The sequence below is a fragment of the Megalobrama amblycephala genome, linkage group LG1, assembly GCF_018812025.1.
Source record: "Megalobrama amblycephala isolate DHTTF-2021 linkage group LG1, ASM1881202v1, whole genome shotgun sequence".
NCBI classification, from domain to species: domain Eukaryota; kingdom Metazoa; phylum Chordata; class Actinopteri; order Cypriniformes; family Xenocyprididae; genus Megalobrama; species Megalobrama amblycephala.
The window spans coordinates 20,789,879-20,816,470 of NC_063044.1; the positions used below are offsets into that span (position 1 = coordinate 20,789,879).

The following is a 26,592-nucleotide window of genomic DNA, read 5'->3' on the forward strand; positions in this document are numbered from 1 at the left end:
TTCTGAATTCAGCTCAACTTCAGGGAGTCTCACTTGCAAAATTCTGCTAGTTCACTCCATAGAAAATCCTACAATGCAATGCAAAAACCAGGAAGCATCGATGCTCACTTTGTTTGCTTACTGGAAATTTGCTCACATTTTCTGAAGCATGAAACATCTAAATCATTCAAGCCAAATCAATAAACATTATGCATGTAATAGAAGTAAAAAAAAAAATAAAAAAAAGACATTTAAATACTTTTCTTTAAGCCTGGACTCATTCAGCCTGATTACACCCACCTGTGTCTCATCAGCTTGTGAACTCTGCCTGTATAAGCCCCGTTTATTCAGTCATTCATTGCAAAGTAAATGCCGCTCTGCAATTCCGAGCATTCTCCTGGTTTCCCGTACCTTGGTTTTCGATTCTCTGCTTGTTGTTTGGTTTTCTCTGTTTGTCTCTGCCTTGGACTCTGTCATTATTTGCACTGTTAACCATGTGCTCTTGACCTTTCATCTGTTTGGATTATGTCATTGGATTAACCTTTAATACATTTCTGCATTAGGATCTGTGCGTTTCAGAGCAGTTCATGACAAGTGAATGAATGTTGTGATAAACTAGTGTTTAACATTGGAAGTGTTGTAGATAAATTCATTAAATGTAGTAAGATGAAGATGCTAATCCATCTGAGAATATAGAGGATAAATGTTAATTTATATGAAATACAGGAAGTTGATCAATCAATAATCATGAGAATTAATAATGAATTAAACTACGTATTCTAAAGATATATATAATCTTGATACTGCCTTTTTTTATTATTTTTAACGTATTTTAGGGGGAATATATTTTAGTTAAGCCCCTTATTCATCTTATTAATGTTTCTATAAAAATGTGCAGTTCCCTGTTAATTGTATAAATGCATTGATAAAGCCTATTTTTAAATCTGGGAATTCAGATAACGATTAATTATAGACCAATTAGTATTTTTTCCAGAGTTCTCCAAAGGAGAACTGGAGAAGGTTTTATTCAAACCATTTTTGCATAATTTAGAGATAAATAATCATTTACATAAAAATTAGGTTTTAGAAACAATTATTCCACAGAATCAGCTACTTGCTTGTTATTGAAAAATATTAAGGGGTCACTTGATAAAGGGCTTATAGTTGGTGCAGTATACCAGTAGCCTTGGGAGAACCCAGTCGGGGACCAATTCTCCTCTGGCGAACAGTGCTTTATTATGATTCAGGCAGCTATCATAGTTATACAATCTTTTTTTTAATTATTATTTACAATCTTTACATTAATAAGAAATTACTCTAAGTCTACTGCAGCAGAAGTGCACATTGAGATGCATGTACGTTGTGGTCACTGTAAGTCAGCAAAACCACAAGAGCACATGAAGTGTGCCATTTGGGACAGGGTGTCACTTCACAGATTGAATCTGGATACTATTTTCAGAAATGAACATCTTTAATAAATTCTACTCTGTTCCTCACACAAAATGATTGTATACTATCAGAAAGCATTTCAGTGTCAGAGGGGCAGGAACTCAGGCACCTCCCCTCCAACCTCCGGCCCCTTGCACGTCCCTGTAAGGGAATGAACAAAAAAGAAACATTTCTCAGAATACACTTTTTCATGAGACATTAGGAATACGAATATTACTACAGATCTCTGATCAGCTTCAGACTTCATCTCTTACCATACCAAGAACAGAGACTTTCAGGTAAGATGTGATTTTAATATGAACAGGTAGTAAGGAAAGCTTTATTTTTATAGCACCTTTTTAAACCGTGTTTACAAAGTGCTTTACATAAGAGAAATACACAGAAAAAAACAAAAAACAAATTCACATATAGAAATAAGATAAACAAAACTAAAATCACATAATATAAAATAGAACAATAAAAATAAACCAAAAAAATAAATAAATAAATAAATAATAAAAAAAGCCCTGGTGAACAAATGTGTTCTGAGATGTTTTTTAAAAGTGCACAGAGAGCCGATGGCTCACAGGTTGTCAGAATGAGAGTTTCATAGTGTAGGACAGAAATAACTAAAGACTGACTCGCCAGTTTAGCAGCGTTTTTGACACAACCAACAAATTACTATTTGATGTTCAGAGCGATCTTGCTGGAGTATATTTATTCAACAAATTAGAAAGGAATATTGGGGCCGTTCCATGAAGATGTTTAAAAACTAATAAGAGGATCTTGAAAACAGGCAGCCAGTGAAGGGATTTGAGTTATGGAGTAATGCGATTTCTAGTTTTAGAGCAGTTAGCAAGTTATTAATTCATGCCGCTGCATTCTGAACTCTTTATAAGTGTTTAATAGAGCTCTTTGGTAACCCAGAAAAAACAATATTGCTTATAGCTTATTATTGATACCAGCCAGAATCTTTACTACCTTAAATGCCTTGATTTTACTCATGAATATTTTTTGCAACCTCCGTTGATGACCTCCCTGTGTCTGTAGATGGGCGGTTGGTGCAGAATACATGAGGCTATAGTGAAAAATTCTTCTGTGTAGTTCTGCTCATATCCTTTGGTGAACGGGCCTCTCACTTTAGAAATTCGAACGACGTCTCCGATTTTATATTTAAATACATGTTTCTCATTCTTCTTTATATCACCGTACAGATTTTGAAACACCACAGCCTCATTTTCTCTGTTGACGTCCACCGGTCTCATCCTAATACTTCTGTAATATCTGGTGTTGTAGCGCTGCATAATATGTATGTATCGATGGGAATTAATAGCTGTTAAAAATCTCCACATTCAACTTTTTAGCATTCTATTAAAGCATTCCACAATGCTAATATTGTGCTTTTTCATTACATCTTGAAATTGTTTGTTGAAAAATTGCCTTGTTCAAAGCATTTCTAAGGATACTGATTTTTAGAAGGCAGCTGTCTGACTCTGAGATGGTAAACAGAAACATATTTTTTGTAACCTTAGTAACACAATAGGCTATTAGCTGTTTGATAACATAGTCAAGCAAAAGGCTAATCATATTCGTTTCCATTACGTATCCAACGTTGTAGAGAGCAAAACATAAAACGCATTGCCATTCTGATATATCGACTTGTAGACGAGCCTGTATCCGTCCGAGTGGATCTCTGATCTGGTGAGTGGAGGCGGGGCTAATCTGCACATTCCCGTGAAGCAAGGGTGTAGAGATATATTGAAGCTATTTTAAGGCATGAATTTTTTATTTATTTTTTTTCACAGGAAAAAAAAAAAAAACGTTTAAATAAGTAACTTTAGTGATAAAACTGACTACAGGGGGACTTTAAATAATGTGACCCTGGACCACAAAACCAGTCTTAAGTTGCACGGGTATATTTGTAGAAAATAATAGCCAACAATACATTGTATGGGTAAAATTATCGATTTTACTTTTATGCCAAAAATCATTGGGATATTAAGTAAAGATCATGTTCTATGAAGATATTTTGTAAATTTACTACCGTAAATATATCAAACATTTATTTTTGTGAGTGGATATGCATTACTAAGGACTTCATTTGGACAACTTTAAAGGCAATTTTCTCAATATTTTCTCAGTTTCAAAAAAATTGACCATTAAGATGTGTCATATCTCTATGGAAATGTGTAATTAAGGGTTCCACAAGATTAGACACTAACAGCTGCTGACTAAAATGTGTAGTTTAAAGTATAGGTCTGGCCTACCACTGGATCCTTTTGGAACAGCAAATCTGGTGCTTGATGCAGTTGGGAGAGGCTCCATGACATCTCCTGCCAGCTCTGGCTCACTGTCTTGCTCAGAACCAGAGGTCTCTGTTACATGCCTTGATCAATCTATAACACAAGAACCATTCGTGTATCTACAGTACAACAAGAACACACATGAACCAACATTTTAAAGGTCCAAACCTGTATCTTCTTCTGCAGAACACAAAAGTAGATATTTTGAAGCATGTTGATCAAATTTCGTACTATAGAAAAAAAAAAAATGCAATTGATGTTGACGGGAACCCAAAAATATTTGGTTACCAACATGCTTTAAAATATCTTCTTTTGGTCATACAGGTTTGGAATGACATGATGGTGAGCAAAAGATGACTGAATTTTAATTTTGGGGGGACTATCCTTTTAATCTGTTAAGTCATCTCAACTTAAAATCTTGAACTTGGCATGTGACTGACTGACTGTCTGTGTCTGGAGGATGCTCTGATCTGTTGGTGATCCAGAAGTCTGACCACACTGACTCTGACTAGCCTCAGGTAGGGAGCTGCTCTGGGTTCCAGTGGTGATGCAGGGGCTTGGGGTCTGTTTACACCCAATCTGCCTGTTTGTGCTTCTTTACAAAGAACTATGATATGTCTCCCTGTCTTTTCATGTTTGATGGATCCTGAACAAATATATGACAGCCTATGGTTACATCTAATCATCCAATTACCAGCATTCCTCTTTTTCATAACTGTATATTAGCCTAAATTACCAATTTGATCATTGCAAGCCCTCATTAAATGAAGTAACTGATCAACCCGATCTCTCTAATCTGATTAATCTGGTAACCTCTTGGAGCCTCACACAGTGTCTCATAGAAGTTATTCAGCAAACAAACCTAATGATAAACCTTAAGAACTTACTTCAAATATGATGTTTTCTTGATCTTTGTTACCTTGCAACCATATTCTCTCGTCCTTGGAAAAAAAAAAACCCTCTTCTTTCGACATGAGTTAAAATGAGATGTCAGTCAGCAAATGCCGGTGGCGAATAAAATGTTGGGGCGTCCAATTGGATGTCCAGTGCTTGCTGCTTGTATCTTTATTTTATAACAGATTTCTTCAGTATTAAAGGTGCAATATGTAATATTTTTACAGTAAAATATCCAAAAACCACTAGGCCAGTGTTATATATTTTGTTCACTTGAGTACTTACAATATCCCAAATGTTTCCAACTATTTGTAAACCGTGAGAAAATTGCAATTTTAACCAAGGCTCTGGGACGTGTGAGGAGTCGCCTGTCGATTGCGTTATACCCGCGTTACCCTCAGTTTCCGGTTTATTTTGTAGAAACCATGGAAACACCAAAGACGCTTTAAAATATTACATGTTTTAATAGACAAGGGAACAACTGTTTTGATATATTTATAGACAGAAAACTAATTGTTGTTATATATAGCTCAACATGTTTAGTCTTATTGTTTAAATCTAATTTTCTTGATTTTTTTTTTTTGCGAGTACCATGCTTTACCATGCCTCAGAGAAAAACACTATTCTGTCAAGTAGCTAACATAACATAATCAGATGCAGCTTTATTTTTAGTAACAGTAATACAGCATTTTCTCCATCTCACAATACGTTTTAAAATTAATTGCATGTCATCTATCAACACAAGCCATCCAGTATTTAATATGATATTGTAAAATCGATCTATCTTACTGCAGTGTGTAACAGTGTCTCACAGCAGCTGCCGAGCGAACCCACAGAGTTACGTTATAACATCATTTTCAACACACGCAAATGTATCTAATATGATAAACAGAGCTGTGTTACCTCATACTCATGACCGCAAAAGTGGAAGCAGCGCGGGCGACTGTGTCATAATAAAAGTTCCTCTGCTCGTGAGGCGTGTGTTGATCAATCGCTCCAGCTCCTCGTTCAGCTCCACAACACTCGCTCCTGCTCTGCTTCATACTACAGTAACGTTAATAATCGCATCCATGAACATGATTTCTTCCTGAGTCCAATCCCTATTCTTTTGCACCGTCCTTTGAGATGGAGACCACATGTCCCAAGATTCCGTTCTAAAACTTGGCGTCATCAAGCTTCGCCTTTGTTTTGAATAGGCTTCTAGTGACCTCTAGAGGACAAAATTATTACATACTGCACCTTTAACTCTTTCCCCGCCATTGACGGAAGTTTCCATCATTTGTAAGAAAACTCTTCCCCGCCATTTTTATAGGAATTTTCGACTTTCCACTGTCATAGGGTAGGGGCGCTATTACACATCTTCTAAAAGAGTACTTTTAGAATCTCCTGATCAGAACACAGGTGAAAAAGAAGCAGAAACAAACAATATCTTATGTAAGCAGATGCATATGTAAAAAAAAAAAAGAAAAAAAAGAAGTGATTATTAACATTAAACAGCACATAAATCAAAACTGCTAATGTTTCTGAATGAAATGTTGACCCAGGATGAGCTATAGGACTGTGAAGCTCTGGGGGTGTTGATGGAGTCGATCTACACCATCTGTGTTTTGACTATCGTTCTGAATCCCTTCTGGGTGTAGTCTTTGACTAAAACGCGTTTTTCTCAGCTTCTTGCTCGAAATGTTTTGATTAATTAAACTTTTTTTATGAAACTTACTCATATTAAAGTGTTGATAAATGCACATAGCTAGAATATTTTTTTGTTTAAAAGCAGAGACTCTGTTCTTTACGGAGCCCCGTACATGACATGCAAGAAAAAAATAATTGTGCTCACGATTTACTAATTTGTTCCCTTGATTTATAAATCATGTGCACGTTTTAGTAAATCGAGGGAACAAAATAGTAAATCGTGCACATGATTTAGCCTACTATTTTTTTCCTGCATGTCATGTCCGGGGCTCCGTAGTTCTTTCTTTTGATATATTGGATGTTAATACAACAAAGTATTCTACGGGCCATGAAACTTCTGTGAAAATGATCAAAAATGCTGGTGGTGGCTGGCAAATTAAAGAGTTAAACAGTATTCTTTATCATCAGATGTTATTTTGTTAATATATATTATAAATATTGTAAGTATAAATATTACCTTTTATTTGTCATTTACTGCAGCCCTGGCATCAGAGCCCATTGAAGTGGCAGCTCTAGGAAGACCTCTGTTTCCTGGTATGCTGTATGACTGCCGCAAGGATACCTTCATTCCAGGTGCTTTACCAACATAAAGAAAGAAATAAAGAAAATAAAGAAAAGTTTGTTATACTCACTTCACTAAATGCTGCATCACCAATTACCATTATAAAACCTGCATGTTTCTTCAACAGTACATCACTTCTTCATATGTAACTGTTAAAGACATTTCTCATTTCAGGTGTTACTCTGTGGAATAAGAAGTCACTGAGTGAAGATTTGGACACTCGTTCACAGCTCATGACAGATTTGAAGTTCAGTAGCTCAGACTCTCTCTCTAATAAGTCCAGTCTCCTGGATGTAAGTGCTTCCCTGAAGGCCAGCTTCTTAGGAGGACTGGTGGAGGTGGGAGGATCTGCCAAGTTCCTGCGTGACACCAAATCTTCAAACCAACAGTCCAGAGTTACAATGTATTACAAACAAACCACCAGATTCGAACAGCTCACAATGACTCAGCTGGGCCAGATCACCTACCCTCAGGTGTTTGAGCAGAAAACTGCAACTCATGTGGTCACTGGTGTACTATATGGAGCTCAGGCCTTCATGGTGTTTGATCTCACATTTTCAGAAGAGGAAAACAAGCAGGAGATTGAGGGAAAACTAGATGCCAAGGTCAAGAAAATCCCTGGATTTTTCACTGAGGGAAAAGGTGCTTTAAACATGACAGATATTGATAAGGAAATGACTGAGAGCATCACCTGCACATTTTATGGTGACGTCCGCCTTGATCAGAACCCCACCACTTACATGGAGGCCCTAGAGGTGTACAAGAAGCTCCCCAATATACTGAAGGAGAATCCAGAAAATGCAGTTCCAATAAAAGTCTGGCTCTATCCTCTTTCTCTACTGGATACAAAAGCGGCTCAGTTGGTGAGAGAAATTAGCACAAGTCTGGTTTCCACCACTGAAGATATAATAGAGGGGCTGGGACATGCGGAGAGGGCATGCAATGACCTCTCAAGAAAACCACTGGTAAATGTTTTCAGAGACATCAAAGAGAGGCTACAATCATTTCAGAGATCATTCAGCATTTACAAGACAATGCTCCTGAAAGCTGTCAGCAGGGTCTTGCCTGCTATACGACGAGGAGGGATGGAGGAGAAGTCACTGGAAGACATCCTGAAGATCCACTACAGCTCCCCTTTTAATGCTGACAACCTTAACCAGTGGTTAGATCGTGCAAAGTCTGAACTCAACCTCCTGAGTACTCAAACCAAGATGCTGGATGGAATCAAAACTGAAGACTCAAACCATCTCAAGGCCATCTTCCTTAATCCTGTTATTGATGTTGTGGTGTGCTTGACCTTCACATCTCTGAAGTATGAAGACCAGTATCTTTCAACCCTGAAGGAGTTTGTGGAATCTGATAAGTTTAAAGAGCTAGATGTGGGAACGAAACCGCATTCTGGCATGTTAGCATCAGAAGAGTGGTTCAACAACACTGATGTCATCTCAAAGATGAGAGAGAACTTATCTCTTTTCAAAAGTTTTTCAGAGGCTAATAAAGATGAAAAGAGATACCGATTCTTTATGTCTGTCATCTCCGATCCATCCAGTCCAGGCTCCTCCATCTATCTGTATGAAAAAGGGAAGCTGACAAACAGACAGTTCCAGCCCGTGTCGAAGCCTCCCCCGCCAGAAGCGAAGGAGGTCCTGGAGCGAAGTGTGTCCCTGAAACTGCAGAAGTCCCCATCTGGAGAAACTGTGCAGTACAGAGTGGAGTACCAGCAGGTGAAAGCAGCTGAGGAACAGTGGCTTGTCATAAACACACCCGATAAAGACTTTAATCTGACTGAGTTGGAGTTTGGAAAGCAGTACTTGATCCGCTACAGGATTGTGGGAAAAGTGGGAGTGAGTGAAGCCAGTGACACTATCAGCACCATACTGCCTTTAAGTAAGTGCCATATGCAAATTTTTTTGCATTAATGTTTATAATGTCATCAGTTTTACCATATTAGTTGGAGCCCGAGTTGGATTCTGAAAATGCAGATAAACAAGCCGATCGATCAGAACCTGATACTCATAGGTATTACAGTAGAAGCCGCGGTTCAGCTGAACGTGACAAACTCTGCATTTGAACAGCAAATACTTTTACAAATAATAAAACATACATTAAGTCTCTAGTTCAGGAGTGCCAGATTGCCATAGCAAAGTTGGAATTATCATTATTATTATTATGCAAATATTTCCACAGAGTGACGTAGCTTGGTGAGGGAGGATTCGATCTAGGTGTTTGAGCTGGGTCTGATTCTGCCTTCTTTTTTTAAATTGTTTTGTTGGAGACTTTGAGCTTTGTAACATTGCAGATACATGCACAAACAGCTACATAACACACTCAAGAAAAAGGAACGCATCATACGACCCCTTTAACTATATGAAATTCACAATTAAAAACAATACAAAGCCTTAAACAAGTGAAACGCAATAAAATATAGCTAATGTGATGGATCTGGTCTTTTTTTTTTTTTATTCTGCGTTGCAATTTGATCAATCCATTCATATGATCATTCCCGTGCTCTGATGAACATGAGTCGGCAAGCCCCATTCCCTCATATATGAGAGGACACAACATTCTGGTTGACGTCTGTTTACTGAAAAGTGAAATAAAACAGCTTCTCAGTGGTGTTTCACTGCAGACATTAGGCATCTAAAAAAGTATGAAAATTAATGAACTTGCTAATTAGAGCACTATCCAACGTAAGTTCACAAAAAGCCATATAACTATTAAAGTATACATTACTGCTCTCATTAAATGTTATTAGCTAAACCAAATCATAAACAAAATAGGTGAAATCGCTACTCATTTTGCATTATCATCACATAAATATTACCAAATTGTGTCAGAGCATGAACGTATGAACCAACAGTGTGCATTCCTCACCACAACTGCTGTGTTACGTCATCTTCTGCCAAACCACACATTTTTGTCTGCAGCTCCCAGACCACATGAGGGCACCATTACTTTAACGGTTTAGTTCTGTTCTTGTGTTTCTAGTTTGGTTTTCATTGTTTTTATATCTGTTTCTCTGTCATGTTCATATTTGAGTTCCTACAGTCTGCTAATTTCCTCCATTCTCTCCCTGTGTGTTGCCATGGTTATTTATTGATTTGATTAGAGTTTGAGTTCAGGTGTGTCTTGTTAATGTTGCTACCCTGGGGCATGTTTCCCGAAGCGAACTATGGTCGCAAGTTCGGTCGTTACCAATAGAGTTCAATGGGAGTTACGACCATGGTTTACCAACGATGCTTTCGGGAAACGCACCCCTGGTCTAGGTCAGGGAAGCAGCATAAATAAAATGTTCTGGAAAAATCAGTTTCAATAATTTCTTTCATTTTTTTTTATTTTTCTGTTTAGTTTCGTCACAAAGCCAAGAAAATAAATGAAGCGATTTCTTCGGGGCTGGACAAGGCCAAAACAATAACCAAAACGGCCACTAAACTAAACCCGAATTATTACTAACTAATGCTGCGTTCCAGGCAGGTTTTTGAGCCTGTAAAGCCGAGTTCAGACTGCACGATTTTCAAAGGAGTCGGGTCACTGTTCTTTTCACACTGCATGACTATCTTGGCCAGCATTCAGTCGCTGCTGTGTTCAAACTGCACGATGGATCGGCGACAGAAGGTTTCACACTGTGTGACTTTACAATAGGAAGAATCGCCGACAACTCTGTCTGGCACGCAAACTACATTTCACAACCAAACACACGTGAGACGTGACAAGGAAACAATGCGATATCACGCGTGCAAGACCGGAGTTCTCACGTGAGACTGGGATTATTATTAAAAATGGTAGCCCGCAAAAAGCTTGCAATACAAACTGCCTGTGCGCTGATTTGCAGCGAAAACAAGAAAAAGAAGAATATGGAGGAGGAAATGGTTGGGGAGACGCGAGGAACAAGGATTGTGTGTTCTGCAATGAGAGTTGTCTATAACTCCTCCCCGAACTCCCCGCTGCTCTGCATCTTGCTCTGTCATTGGCTGTCGGTCATCGCCGATGTAGTTTTCAGTCACAACACTTTTCACACAGCAGGATTTTCAATCGCCGACAGGTCCAGATATTTAGCATGCCAAATATCTCACGGGTGTCTGCGACTCGTCTGTGATTCTCTAAGATCGCGTCTTTGCTCATTCACACTGCGTGATTGTCACTCATGTGAACGAGCACTGATTTGCCTGTGATTTCGGGCATTTGTCTGTGATTTCTCAAAACCTGTTGGCGAGTCAAAATCAGGGCTAAAATCGTGCAGTCTGAACTCGGCTTAAGTTACGACTTCAAATCACGACTCACGACTTTGTAGCGTTTTGGGAAGCAAGGTTTTTTTCCCTCACAATCAAAAACACACTTCTTTGGTGACATTGTTGATTTCGTGCAGTCCTGTGACCTGTGTAGCGCTGCCGATGACTTCCGTAAACCCGACCGCACGTCGATAGGTGTGCTATTGCTCTCTCGCTCTGGTCGACATGCACGCGCGCCCTTCTGGAAGAAGTGCCCGTACAAGGAATTCCGCCCCAGTTGACGTCACTCAGGCCGATGCTCGAAAAAAGAGAATTTTTGGAACAGAAATACTCCATCATGCATCCAACTCATGTTTTGAAACTTTGGCCATGTTTAGCATGAGAATCCAACTCTTTAATAGTGTAAATAAGTCAGAATACATGAAATAGCATTATACCCCTTTAATAGTCGCGGGTGGTGAGTAAAACTGCATCAGATGTCTGTGTTTTGTTGGCAATCGGCGCTGCAAGTGCATATAATGTAAACAACACTAACATTTTTGTTCCCTTTTATTTATAATGATGTCACAGCTTGCAGACGAACTCTACGCAAAAGCTGCGCACGCTCGTGACTCTTTAGCTCTGCCCACGGCACTGACAGCAGACATGCCTCCAGGAGCTTGGCTTTTTTCGGAAAGACTCAGTACAGCGTATCTATCTTTGATAAATATTATAAAACTATAGACTTTTCGGAGATATGAAGGATGCAGTACTACTCAAGATTAACATGGCAGAAACTGTGTCTGTTACCTACCCTATAAGGAACATTTCACTTGTTCCAATCTTTGCATTGATTAAATATAGTAGCCTATATCCGACATTAAATGTCCATATTCTGTGATTTAAGTAGACACTATTTGTAATAACAATACATTTGTGAACATGAAGGAAACACTAATCTGTATAATGACTGGATTGCTCGTTCTGAACTGCCAGCATATTTTAAAGGGTTAGTTCACCCAAAAATGAAATTTGTCATTAATTACTCACCCTTCATGTTGTTCCACAACTGTAAGACCTTCATTCATCTTCGGAACACAAATTAAGATATTTTTGATGAAATTCGAGGGTATCTGATCCACACATAGGCAGCAACGTCATTTGCGTGACTTTCACTCTGAATGTTTGAGAGTTGGCAGCCCTGGCCATGACATTTGCCACAGCTGTGCACAAGGCTAACCGAGTCCAAGACCCGGTCCAAGTTTCGAGCTTTCTCAAGCCAACAGCAAAGTTTGTTCCCAAACTTTTTTCTCTAGTTACTGGTGCTTGCCTATGGAAAATCATCACTATTGTTCTCTTGCATACTTATTATGTTGGTTTGAGAGAGCCAACTTACTGAAATTCTATTTAAATGCAACAAAAGACAATAGAACCCAATTTAATCAGTGATGTTTTCTACACTGGACGCAGGGCCGTGTTATCTTAAAGGGCAACATGGGCTGCTGCCTAGGGCCCTGAACACTGGGGGGCCCTGAGAAAATTCTATTTTACGTTTTAAAACACGTTTTGATCAAGGTAATTATGCATACGTTAGAGCATGGTTGTCACACACACAAATCAATAGTCACAGAGGACACGCAGTACATACAGGACATCGTCATGTCGAACATATAAGTAGGCCTAAAAAAATGTGACAGTGGTGCTAAAAAGAGCAGCAACAACAAAAAAATAAATAAATAAAACACAGAAATAAAAATTCAGAGAAAAATACCCAAGCTTACGACTTTTTTAACCAAAAAAAAAAAAAATACAGAAGAACCCATAGAAAAGACAAGAAGACTATTTCCCTATCAGATACAGCTACAACATCAGCCACGGAGCTTTGCAAATCTATTGAGATATCCTCTGCCTCGCCCACTATAAGTAGGCCGAATATCAGCCTACCCCCTCCTTCGGCCAAAACTTCTGAATCAGGTGATGATACAACTGATACAAGGCAGCAGTTTTCTCCTATTCAAGAACATATTACATCCACTGATGTTGCTTGTTTGGGCCCTGCTGTCACAGAGGAATTGCATTGTTACTGGGTTAGTAAGGGCGTGAAAGCATCCCTGTTGTGTCAAAATAAAGACGCACCGTTCCATGCATCAGAGCAATTTTACAAAATCCAGAAGGTGTTTAAGCACAACCTTGTTCACTTGCTCTATGCGTAATGGCGAAGCTGTGCAAAGAGAATGACTTGTTTATTCTCCTTCGACTGGAAACGTGTATTGCTTCTTCTGTTGGTTATTTGGGCAGTCTGCGAGTTCTTTTTCTCACTCTGGTTTTTGTGATTGGAAACATGCGTGCGCGCACGCGGACGAACAGGAATCAAGTCAGCCTCATACAAATGCCATGCTTACATGGTTGGCACGGACACAGGCTCATGGAATAGATGCTGAACTGAAAGAGCAATGTGAAGACGAGCAGAAATATTGGCAAGAAGTTCTAAAACGGGTGGTTGCGGTGATACAGTTCCTGTCAGAATGCAGCCTTGCATTCCAGGGAGCCAATGAGACGATCGGGTCTCCAAACAATGGCAATTATTTAGGGATACTTAAACTTCTTAGCGAGTTTGACCCTTTTCTTGCAGAATAAATGAGAACATATGGAAATAAGGGGAGGGGAACTACATCTTATCTATGTAACACCGTATGCAAGGAATTTATTGCACTGATGGGACTGAGAGTTCAAGCTGAAATAATTCTTCAAGTAGAGAGCTCTAAATATTTTTCCCTAATAGTTGATTCCACCCCCAATTTAGCACATGTGGACCAACTCACATTTGTAGTACATTATGTTTCTACAGAAAGGCAAGTATTCGATCGCTTTCTAAAATTTCTACCCATATTTCACATGGGAGATTCACTTTTCAAGTCTGTATCAGGGATTTTAAATTAGATGAATCTTGATTTTAAAAGCTGCAGGGGCCCGTGCTATAATAATGCATTGAATATGTCTGGTCTTTATAGGGGTTTGAGGGCTCACATTCAGGAGGTGAACCCAGTAGCTGACTGGATACCCTGCGCTGCTCATTCACTGAACCTTGTTGGAATGAAAAGTGTTGCTTGCTGCAATAAGACAGTTTAGTTTTTTGGATTTGTACAGTCATGTTTTATTTTATTTTTCGGCATCCCCTAGGCAATGAAAAAGTTATTATGGATGAACTTGAATCAAATGAAAACGTTCGGCTAGAGACATTAAAAGGACCGACACTCGATGGGCCGCTCGCACAGGCCACCTAGAAATGTAATGCTTATCCTCAAAGAATGCAGCTCCAGTGTGTGTTTCCCAATGTTGAAATTGCATTAAGGATCTTTCTCACCCTCCCTGTGTCAAATGCCTCAGGAGAGAGGTCATTTTCAAAATTGGGACTTATAAACTGAGGACATCGATGCATGAACAAAGACTGAACTGTTTGACAGTAATGTCAAGTGAGTACAACATTCTGCTTCAACTTGATTTTAAGGATTTAATTAAGGAATTCTCTTTGAAGAAGAGCTGGAAGAAGCTCTTTTAGTAGTGAATTATATTGAATTAATTTTATTTGCTGGGCTGTTTCTGATTATGTACATAATTTTTAATCTACTATGGAATTATGACGTGCGCTTTGTGTTTGTTTATTTTTATTTCATGAGCATAACATACGTGTTTTAATACTATGTTTGGTTGATTGCACATTTGATTTACCGATTGGGGAGGGGGGGGCCCAAAACTGCATTAGACCAGGGCCCCACAAAGGCTTAACGCAGCACTGACTGGATGTGGCCCGATTCGACAAAAACTGATGCCACGTTCTATTTATGGCATACTGACACGAAGGACAAATGCTTTGCAACAGGTGCTTTGTCGCATCTGATGTAGACAGCCTGTAACTGTTGTGGCACGGCACGATGTGGTGCTTTAATGGACGCGTCCAGTGTAGACACAGCGTTAGAGTTATTATTTTTCTGAGACTAAAATTTCTGATTTTAAAGGCCCGTTCCCACCAAGGACCATGGGTGTCACTAGGCCCTTGTTAGGGGGGCTTCAGCCCATCTAAACTTCTGCCCAGCCTCCCTAAAAAATATGTGATTAACTCCATAATCTGTACACTGATTCGTGATCACTTCAGTCCCCTTTAAAACATATGAATCCGGTGGCAGGCTTTGGTTTTGCCCCGTCTTTTAGTCTTTGTTAATCAACACATTCTTCAGTCTGCTGCAGTGCCGAGCAGAGCACAAGTCAGAAGCAGAGGACAGGGTGTGTGCGTTCATCTGTGCCTCATTGGTCTGTCACCGCTCGTCAGTGTCAAATATTTGAGATGACCAATCAAATCAAAGTAGGCCGGCTTTGTGTTCACAGAAGCTGCTGAGCACAAATTTTAGCAGCGCTACTGTCACTTCAGTTAAGTCAAGTGCGAGATATGCAAGTAGCTAAAATAAACATTTCATATTTGACAGCTGCTTTAGATCAGAAATGTTATAATGTTATAATGACCAAAAAAAAACCAGTCAAACTAATAAACTTTTGTCTAATTTCACCATTTTGAGTTAAAAATAGGCCTGTGCAACACTATTCATGTAATCTAATAATTAGTAACTGTCATTGTGTGGGGACAAGTAAGGGATAATGGACATTGTTATCTTTTAGGCCTTTTGAATCTGAGGATGTTTACATCTCATATCTTCTACCTGCTGAAATGTGCATTCTAAAAAATAAATAAATGTATTTCCAAACTACCCTGTCACAGTCCAGTGCTCGTATTCTCATTAACTGTTTTTCTCTTACTGATCATATTTCATACCTGCTGAATCTACATTTTTAAATGAATTTGACTGATGAGCGAAAATTACGAAAATTAACCATGGTTCCCTTTCACTTGGTCACGTTCAACGTACGTCAGAAGTCAGGCAATGGACATTGGAGTGCGAGCTTTGCGTCACGCGCACCGCCCCCGTGAGCAGGTATAAATGTAGAAGAGGGTGCACTTGCACTTTGTCTTTCGCTTCAGAGTCAAGCAGTTGTGTTCCTGCAAGATCGCCTTTACTGTGTAAAGTACTACTAGTCAAGCTTTCTTTGTGGATCTGTGCTGGTGTTAAGGCACTTTACAGTGGCGGCCGCAAGCTTTGCAAAGCTCTCAACTGCTGTTTTCCCAGCAAGCTGTTTTTGTTCCGGTTGGTTTGCGATTTTTTTCCCTTCTAAAAGAGCTTCACAGATGGACACTGTGTCTTTTTCAAGATGTCATTCCGTCTGTGTGCTACTGAATGCGGTTCTTCCTGGTCCCCCAAACGGTCACAATCGTTGTGTCACATGCCTGGGCTTTCAGCATGCTGAGGCAGCTTTTGTGGATGGTTCATGTTCCCATTGTCTCAGTGTTGAGGTCTAGACTCTCGGTCCTTCTCAGGGGGCAGGGGGTCCCCTCCTCTATGCCCCGTACTGCTGTTTTTTATGGTCCACTCCAGGAGAGCGGTAGGGCGGAGTGTAGGCAGGGTGACTAGATCGTGGTGGACGCCCTATAGCGCCTGGACCCGGTCTGGTCCCTTTTCCGCCTTCACCACTCTGGATGGCGGGGCAGCCAAAGGATACGCTGCGATCCCCCCAGTTGAGCATGCCGTTGCGATGCAGTTGTGTCCGACGGCTGCTGGCTGGCTGGCAGGGTGAACCGCGTCTTCCATTCCGGGCCTGTAAGTTCTCCTCCAACCTCACGGAGAAGGCTTACAGAGCCTGTGGACAGGTCGCCACTGCCCTGCATGCCATGGTGTTGCTTCAGGTTTACCAAGCCAAAGTACTCATGGAAATGCCCCAGGGTGGTCTTGACCAACAGCTTTTGGGGGAGTTGTGCACCGCCACCGACTTTGCTCTCTGAGCAACTAAGGTGACAGCGCATTCGGTTGGTCAAGTGATGGCCACTCTTGTGGTCCAGCAGTGCCATCTTTGGCTGAACCTTGCGGACATGCGGTAGACCGATATATATCGGTTCCTGGACTCCCCTGTCTCGCAGGTCGGCCTATTCGGCGATGCGGTCAAGAGCTTCGCCCAGCAGTTCTCGGCCGTGCAGAAGCAGATGGAGGCTATCAAGCACATCCTGCTTGAAAAAAAGAAAGCTTGAATGTCAATATAAATGGAAAATAAATATAAATATAAATAAATATTCGATTATGTAATTTGTATGTAATATATAGGCACAGAGATGACGAGTCAGCATCAATTTAAAAGGAAACTTATTATAAATCTATATTTATATGGTGTTTGGACATAAATGTGTGTTGGCAGTGTGTGAACACAATAACCCTACAATCATAAAAATCCACCCACTCCTTTTTTTAAATCCCCATTAAACCAGAGCAGACTAATCGTTTTGATTGTCTGAGGAATGTGACTTCCAGTGCTTGAAGTGGGCACTTCTCTATTTTAATCAGCAGCGTACCCTTACTTTTTCTTGTGTACCGGCACTTCTCACATGAACTTTTTATAAAATATATGCAAATATTGGGGGCGTACACCCCGACTGTTACGTAACAATCGGTGTTATGTTGAGATTCGCCTGTTCTTCGGAGGTCTTTTAAACAAATGAGATTTATATAAGAAGGAGGAAACAATGGAGTTTGAGACTCACTGTATGTCATTTCCATGTACTGAACTCTTGTTATTTAACTATGGCAAGATAAATTCAATTTTTCATCCGAGGGCACCTTTAAGATTTGCATGAGCCGTTCCTGTGCGACGCTGATGATAAAATATGCAACCCATTTTGATTCTATTGAGAATAGCAAAACGCTACAGAGAAAGTCCAACATGATCTAAAACAGCCACTAAAATGACTAAAAAGAGGGGAAAATATCATCCTGCAAGATGACTACATTTAGGCCTACTAGAATTTATCACTTTCTATTGTATTTATTGTTGCAAATGTTGACTAGTTGTAGAATTTATAATAGATAATCTGTTAAGGGAATAGATTTTTCACTAAAGATTTTTATGACAACTCTGGCATGTTGTAGCTATAGTTTCTAACCATGATGCTATTTTTAATAACAAATGCTATAGATAAAAAAAAAGAAAGGAAAAAATGGTAATGAGGAGGAGCCATCAGTGGTCTTACCTGTAATTAAATCTTGGCTTTCAAAACTTTAAGTTAACCAATTCCCCCAATAAGTTCACAATGAATGTAGCCACTTTGATTAACTCCTAAGTACTGCTGAATTATTTGCTGAAAAATAACAATTAAACAAATTCATAATTTATTATTTATTTTTTATTTATTATTTTTTGTACTATGTACTCTGATGTGTCAAAAGCATCATACAGCTCAGATAAACGTGCTATATGTCATTTGAAAGGTCTCACGGAGTAGAATACAACAAGCATAATAGATTTGGGCTTTGACTAAACATGAGTGAGTTTTTGTACGCGAAGCTCTGCAAGACACATATGTAAATAATAAACCGATGCAGCTTGAAACATGCTCCGATTGTGGAAAACTGGACATCATTTACAGCAGATTCTCACGATTAAAATGAGTCAACATAATCCCATGCGTCGGTCACGAGTTATTCCATGTGAAAGAGCGATTTTATAAATGTCCATCAGAGGGCGCCAATGGCTAAACAAAAAGGCTACCTTGGTTCCAAATGCTGTAACTTTAGATTTCTTTGTGATCACCACAAAATTTGATCCAGATACTGCTTACATATAGAGAAACATCACCAAAAAAAGAATTGTGCTCCTACCTTATTGCATATCAAATATGAAATATATGTAACATTTTCCTTGAGCAAAGTTTTATTTTTTGTCTTTAATCTTTTTTTTTTTTTTTTAGAGAGAGATTTGGAGTTATGAGTAATTATTTTTGTGCATGTCACTCAGAAAACAAAAATTAAAAATACCTACCTTTGTTCCAAGTGCTGTAACTTTTGATTTCTTAATGCAATCACCTCAAAAAAAAAAAAAAAAAACCTCTGAAAATACCCTCAGGGCTGGAGGGGTTAAATTAACGACTACTAGTCGACTATCTTTAGTTGATGGTACCCAAAAAAAAATGTAAATTACATACAGTGAAATGATTATCTATATGAAAAATGACAGAATAATGGTTAAAATATATAATTCAAATGAATAATAATATATATATTGTATAATTTCATATTAAATATTTTATATTAAACATTTAGGGCCCTATGTAGATCATACAAAAAAAAAAAAACATTTAAAAAAAATTGATATCTTTCCAGCCATTGTTGCCTTGAATTTGTTCATTGTTGAATATGGAGTCAGTGCAGTAAGATCTTGACCCCTGATCTGATCCTATAATTTAGTTATTTTACATAATTTACAACTCTAAACAATGTAGTTTATATTCTTTATTAAACATCTATGGCACTGTAGATCATATAATAATAACAATTAATATCAGGCTTTGTTTATTGCTGGTAGATTATCTGAGAGGCATAACCAGTGTGAAATCATAATGTTGCTAATGTAAGGATGGTAAAGTTGCAGAATGAGAGTAAAACAGGTGAAACTGGTTCAACCTGGTGAACTGAAGGAGAGAAGAGATCGACTCGTCAAACACTGGGTCACTTCTAACAGCACTAACATGAGTCTACTGTAGCCTGAATTCACTCTCAAAATCACACATTTAAATACTGATGAAACCAAATATGTTATTAGAAGAATTTAAAACCAGAACATCATTTTTATGATTTTAATAACTGAAGCTGAAATGTGTCTTCCATGTATTCAGTCATTTTTCATATTAAACAGTAGAATTATAATATACTGTCGGCTAATCAAATGATTGAGCAGGAGACATTTATTGATTGATCAGAGTCTCTTTGAAGAATTACTAAGGAGGTTGAAGTTTAATCCAAGTCTTATGAAGCGATATGATTTCTCTGTATGGGGAGCAAAGTGAAATTTGATCGATTCCCTCTGATCAGTTCATGTCTACAGAAGACAAATCAAATATGGTGACGTGTCAATAATATCAAACCCTCAGTAGTGTCTGTGTCAGGAAACATTTCTCTAAATATCTTCTGTGTTGGAGGATTTCTGCATGTGTGAGCGATGGATGCAGGGATCATTTTCTCCTGACATGATAATAACACTCTTCATGTCTCTTGATTTCCACAGACAAAGACTTTGTTCCCAAGACCAGGAACGACTTCCTACAATGTAAGTCACTGAGAAAACAAGCAGAGAAACTCACTGAGTGAGAAAACATGACAGAAGAGATTTAGAGTTGATCATGATAATGATGATTTTCACAGGATATCTGCTCAACTGTACTGAGACACTGATGAAATACTGAACATGAAGAGTTCAGATACATTTAAAGATCAGGGGCCATATTCACAAAACATCTTAAGGTTAAAAGTAGGTGATTTAGGAGAAACTCTTAAAAATCAGTCCTAATTTTAGGAGTCCTAAATTTTTGTTCTAAGAGTATTTCACAAAACATTTTAGCGCTAAAACTAGCTCCTAAATCTGTGAAACGTTAGGAGTACTCAAGAGGACTCCTGAGTCTCTAAGACCAAATCACAAACAGTCCTAATCCACCCAAAGACACTGTAGGCCTACACCACTGAGACAATAGAGATAGAGCCTTAGGTGCTGAACCTTTTCTTCAGAAATGCAGTTTACATTTTGATTTATAGATTTGAATCTACGATGAGACGGCAAAAAAAAAAAAAAAAACTTTAACAAATAAATAAATATTGTCCGATTACCTGTGGCAGTGGTTTTCATGAGTTCACACTTACAAATGATTGAATAGAGTAATAAAATATATAATAAGCGTATTTGGTATACTGTCCAAGGGGATGCTCCGAGCTTGAAATTTAGCCCAAAGTTCTCCCCGTATCCCCAGCTGAGAGTGAGGGACGGGTTGGCGGAGGGATGCAGAAAACTGTCAAAGTAACTATAGGCGAGTCGCCTCTCGTCTGTGTATTTATTCCTGTTCTCATGCTGATTAGAAAGACAGTTTGAATGTGTTTCTCCCAAACACTGTTTATAAAACATAATTTGTCCCTTGAATTCTGTATTCTCTTGAGATGCAGGCAACCAAGAGGCAGTCCACAATTAACTGTATATACTAGTTTAATTAGTGACACTTAGTCTATATTTTAAAACCTTTATTTGAATAGGGCAACATTTGTATTTTTAAACCTTTATTTTAATATGGAAACATGACACGTCATTCTACAATATTTCTATGATTAAATCCCTGACTCCTCCCCCATCAGCCAATCACTGTGTGTTTACTCCATAGCAACGAGGTCAGCCCCGCCCTTACTCTTAGCTTAAGACTTCAGTCTATTCCTTAGTAAAAGTTTGTCTCAGCAGCTTTAAGAGAAAACTCTTAGCTAAGACCTTTTACTGCTATTTAGGAGAACTCTTAGTGGTAAGATAAAATGTTTTGTGAATACGGCCCCAGATTCATAATTAGGGCCTGAGCACCAATGGTGTGAAGACCCTATTGTAATTGCTCGGCCAATTATTGTTCTTCTCCGAAATGAATCACATTTTTTACATGCTCAAAAACTCATGAAACTTTTGCACATGCATCAGAAGTGGTGAAAATGTATGTCTGATATGGATTTCAGAATTAGGTGTGACAAAATGGCTCGATAGCGCCACCTACAAAATTTCAATTAAGTGCCCTTCATGCTACGATTCACATACAGGTATGAAATTCGGTAGACACATGTAACAGCCCAATACCTACAAAAAAGCCCCAGGGTGCAAAATCTAAAAACCAACAGGAAATGAGATATTTTGAATTAACTTTGTAAAATTTGTGAAATTTTTGCCATTTCCTGACGTTGTACTTTAACAAACTCCTCCTAGAGCTTTAATCAGATCAAGGTCATATTTGGTCACTCTAAAGACCTTTGAGACGTTAAATTGCGAGTTGCGCTGAAGGGCTTGTCCGTGGCGGCCTGACAAAATCTGATGTTTCGCCATGAAAGAGGAAGCTGTTGTAACTTAATCCGATCTGCCCCAAACTTCACATGTGTGATAAGAGTCCTGGCCTGAAAACTTCTATCTGCCAATATTCAGTTAGTCATAGCGCCACCTGCTGGCAACAGGAAATGGCATGATTTACACTGTAATTCTCTCCCAGAAACACATTTCAATATGCCATGAAGTACCAGACATACTAGAAACACGTCAAATCATGCAAAACTTGGCTGAGTGCTAATTTATGCGATTAACACCACGAAAGAAACAGGAAGTTGTTGTAACTCAGGCACACAATGTCCAATCTGCTCTAAACTTCACATGTTTGATAACAGTCCAGGCCTGAACACATCTATATCACAATATTCGGTTACAGTCAAAGCGCCACCTGTTGGCAGCAGGAAGTGTGCCACTTTTAAATGACTTTGCCATAACATTCCTGTATTTAATCGCTTACATGCATGTCGCCCACTGTTCACTGTTTTCCTGAGGCCAACGGGTGGCGGTGAGCCCGGGTGTGAGGGCCCTTTCATCGCTGATTGCAGCTTTAATTCCTGATTGTGATGTGTTTTATTTCCATCAGATTCCCTTCGGCTCACTCTGGATCTGAACACAGTGAGTGGATGGATCCGTCTGTTTGAGAGCAACAGACTGATGGCTTTCATTCTCAAAAAGCTGCCGTCATATCCTGATCATCCAGACAGATTTGATCATTGGCCTCAGGTGTTGTGTAGAGAGAGTGTGAGTGATCGACGCTCTTACTGGGAGGTTGAGTGGAGTGGTGATAATGGTGTGTTAATATCAGTGTCATATAAGAGCATCTGCAGGAAGGGACGAGATAGAGAGTGTGTGTTTGGATTAAATGATCTCTCCTGGATTTTGTACTGCGATCCTGACATTTACAGATTCGGACACAATAAGAGAAAGATTAGTCTCCCTGTAAAGCCCATCAGAAGTAGAACAGGAGTGTTTGTGGATGATTATGATGTTTCTAAGAACATAAGCAGTACAACAGGAGTGGTTGTGGATTACTATAGAGTAGGAGTGTTTGTGGATCACAGTGCAGGAACTCTGTCCTTCTACAGCGTCTCTGGAGACACAATGACCCTCATCCACACAGTCCAGACCACATTCACTCAACCGCTCTATCCTGGGTTTCATGTTAGTCATGGAACAAAAGTAAAACTGTGATGATGAATCAGAACAGGCTGATTCTACCCACAATGCTTTGAGCTGATGATGAATCAGATGTTATAGAGTCTCTTCATTACATTAATACTGTGACACTGAAATATCATGTCAGAATAAAAGTGTGCAAGACAGATCAGTGTGTGTGTGTGTGTGTGTGTGTGTGTGTGTGTGTGTGTGTGTGTGTATCTGTGCTTTTCTCAATCTCTGTTAAAGGAAATCACATCAATTATAATTTATGAGTGTAGAATTGAGATTTGTTCAACATCTTTTAAGTGTATTTTAGGAGTCAAAGCACAGAAGCAACATTATTAAGTTGGCTTGAAAAAGCTGAAATGCTGTTTAAACTTATTATTAGTGCTGCCTGGAGCATCATCACTGGCAGCTGCCAAGACACTCCCTAGCAACCAGACAGAGTACCCTAGCAACCGTTTAGGAAGACCCATATCTCTGCATCAGATCATCGTATAGAGATGTGGGTTTGCTCTTTTTACCATAGACTGCATTATTATATAGAGATGAGAGGGTCTGTATCTCTTATCTTTGGAGAAAGTGTAACAGCTAACTTAAACACATGCGGCACCTCTCAGCCTATCGTGTAACAGCCTCTGCGCTCCTTTCCTGCGCACTGGCAGTCTTTACCACAGCTTTAGCATTAGCCCTTATGCTTTTTTGGCTAATGGTTGCAGGCTTGTCATCTAGTGGCTTTGTTTTTACTCATGCTAGCAAACAGGACTTCCAAAATGCTACACATGCTAGCAGTGAATAGCTACATGCTAATAACAACTAAGTGTTAAGTGTTAACATTAAGATTAACTTAAGATTAACTTTATTGTCCCCAAGGGGAAATTCTTTTCCACAGCACTGCACTTATTTAAAGGTGCCCTAGAACCCTTTTTCACAAGATGTATTATAAGTCTAAGGTGTCCCCTGAATGTGTCTGTGAAGTTTCAGCTCAAAATACCCCATAGATTTTTTATTATTTAATTTTTTAACTGCCTATTTTGGGGCATAATTAAAAATGCGCCGATTCTGAGTATGTCCCCTTTAAATGCTTGCGCTCCCCGCCCCCGAGCTCGCGACTCTATAATACATTGCATAAACAAAGTTCACACAGCTAATATAACCCTCAAAATGGATGTTTACAAAGTGTTCGTCATGCAGCCTATCAGATCATGTAAGTATAGTATTTATTTGCATGTTTACATTTGATTCTGAATGAGTTTGATAGTATCCGATGCTGCGGCTAACGGACACTGTTGGAAAGATTTATAAAGAATGAAGTTGTGTTTATGAATTATACAGACTGCAAGTGTTTAATAATGAAAATAATGAGTATACTGCCCAGATAGCAAGGTGACATTGATTCAATGTTGAAATTCCATCGGAATCATCATTTTGGTTGAGATTGAAAATTCAATGCTAAATAATATTAAATCAATGTTGAAATTTCAATGATTTTCAGTGTTGAAAAGTACGAACATGATTTTTGGTCAGCTTCATTTCCCCACGTCAATCCATCTGTCCCCTCATTCAACACTTTATTCACATTAGCATTCATGCTCCCCATGACCCTTCCTTCTAGTCTAGTCCCACAAAAATAAATAAATAAATTAATAATAAAAAAAAAAAAAAAAAAAAAAATCCTGCCAACTGAAGTATAGATAAACTCCAACCAGTTGGAAGTCAGTGAGATGAAAAAGTTGGACATTATTATTATTATTATTATTATTATTATTATAACGTAAATTCACAGCTACTTAAAACATCTCACCTGCACTTTTTCACCTGCATGTTTTCTCTGACGTCACGACGCACGAGCGTCTTGAACTTTCTGCTCGAATCGATCGATTTTCTCGGACTGAAAGGTAGGTTGAACTTGGAAATTTGTTTTACTTTATATATTGGATAATGCAGCGTTTGAATGTGTGTTTTACAGTTAAATAACGTTGTTTGTGAACACGAATACTAACAGAATCGTAATTAATCGAATTTAAAATGAATTCCTCCTTTACCGTGTAGCAGCGCGAGATATTTGAAATGCTGTGGGCGGGAAGTGCGCGTGCTGCGGGAGAAAACGCCCGAGGCACAGTGAGGATTCCTCCATTATAATATTGAGTTAAGTTTTTAAATTAATATTTGTCTGTTCTTTTTTTTTTTTTGTCTTTGATATGTTAGCTCTGATTGCATGTATATGTTTGCCCAAAATGATGATCCAAATCTGTAAGTAAAGACATTGTGAGCTAACGTTACGTTTGCCTAACTTTGTTTTACTTCGTCCAGGGAAAAATGTTAGGATTTTTTAGTATAAATCATGATCGTTATTTTAGTAGAAATAGTAGATTATAATAGTAGTATTTGCACAACTAATTAATTGACCTACTGACAACTTTTGACCACTAATAAGTGCTGTAAAAATGTTTCTTCTCTTAGGACCTAAAGCTTTTCAATGATGTTTGATGACTGAGGACACTTTTGAAATATTGTTACATGGTAAGTAATTTCTATAAAAAAAAATGATATAGTTGTTAATGAATTACTAATGTTGGATAAGAGTAAAATCCATGTTGTTTATTGACTTGCATGTTATCCTCTTTAACAAATTTAGACTTGGAATTATCCAAACCAGATTTTCATTAACTCCCCTTTATGCCATCCCATATGCATGTGATTGTTGTGGGGGTTTTTTTTCTGAAAAATATCTGTTTTGTAATAATTTTGTTTCCCCCTGTGTTAGATGCTTTACTACAAGTGAGGTCTGAAAAAAGGAGGCCTCAAAGTTTGTATTTGTTGTTTCTGCAAAACTGCCTCTGATATGCTCCTGATCAGCTTTCGGGCATTGCTTGTGGTGGAAATCCATGAGTTCATCAGAGTATCAATTTAATGAGTAAGGACATACTTTTTGCATTAGAGTAGCTTCAAGTCCTGAACAGTGAACTGTGGTTGTGTTTCAGTCTGTAGTACTGTGTTTCTGTCTTCACTGGTGAGTTTCCATTTGTATTTACTTCCATTTTACAGATGCAGGTTGCATTTATGTTGTCACGGTTTTCCAGGCTCTTTTTCCAATGACTAAAATGCACATTTGAGCTGTTTTAACTGAAAGTAACTTGCACTGTCATCTTAATATTTTTTTTTACTACTTAACCCCTTCCACAGACAAGGCTTAAACCTAGTCCCAGACTAAAATGCATGTCTGACCTGTTTTAACTGAAAACATATCTTAAAATATGTGTTTGCCATTGTTTTGTCTCAAGATAAACACTTTTCTAAGGCATGTCTATAAAAGCTACTTAAATAATTGAACTAAGGTCTGGTGCTGGCTTAGCCTAAGCCCTGTCTGTGAAACCAGGTCTGTTTG

The 26,592-nt window shown here is 38.6% G+C and overlaps 2 protein-coding genes across 4 annotated transcripts in view; both read left to right on the top strand.

Annotated features, from left to right (window-relative positions):
* The window catches only part of LOC125243939 (gastrula zinc finger protein XlCGF57.1-like), an 848,513-nt gene that overhangs the window by 703,489 nt on the left and 118,432 nt on the right, over nucleotides 1–26,592 (top strand). The window lies entirely within an intron of this gene.
* LOC125244107 (stonustoxin subunit alpha-like) lies at nucleotides 1,586–23,370 on the top strand. The gene is made up of 6 exons (XM_048154083.1): nucleotides 1,586–1,706; nucleotides 3,652–4,228; nucleotides 6,774–6,866; nucleotides 7,030–8,742; nucleotides 20,217–20,258; nucleotides 22,630–23,370. The coding sequence occupies exons 3-6, from the start codon at nucleotides 6,830–6,832 to the stop codon at nucleotides 23,235–23,237; spliced, it is 2,400 nt and encodes a 799-aa protein (XP_048010040.1). The 5' UTR covers nucleotides 1,586–1,706; nucleotides 3,652–4,228; nucleotides 6,774–6,829; the 3' UTR covers nucleotides 23,238–23,370.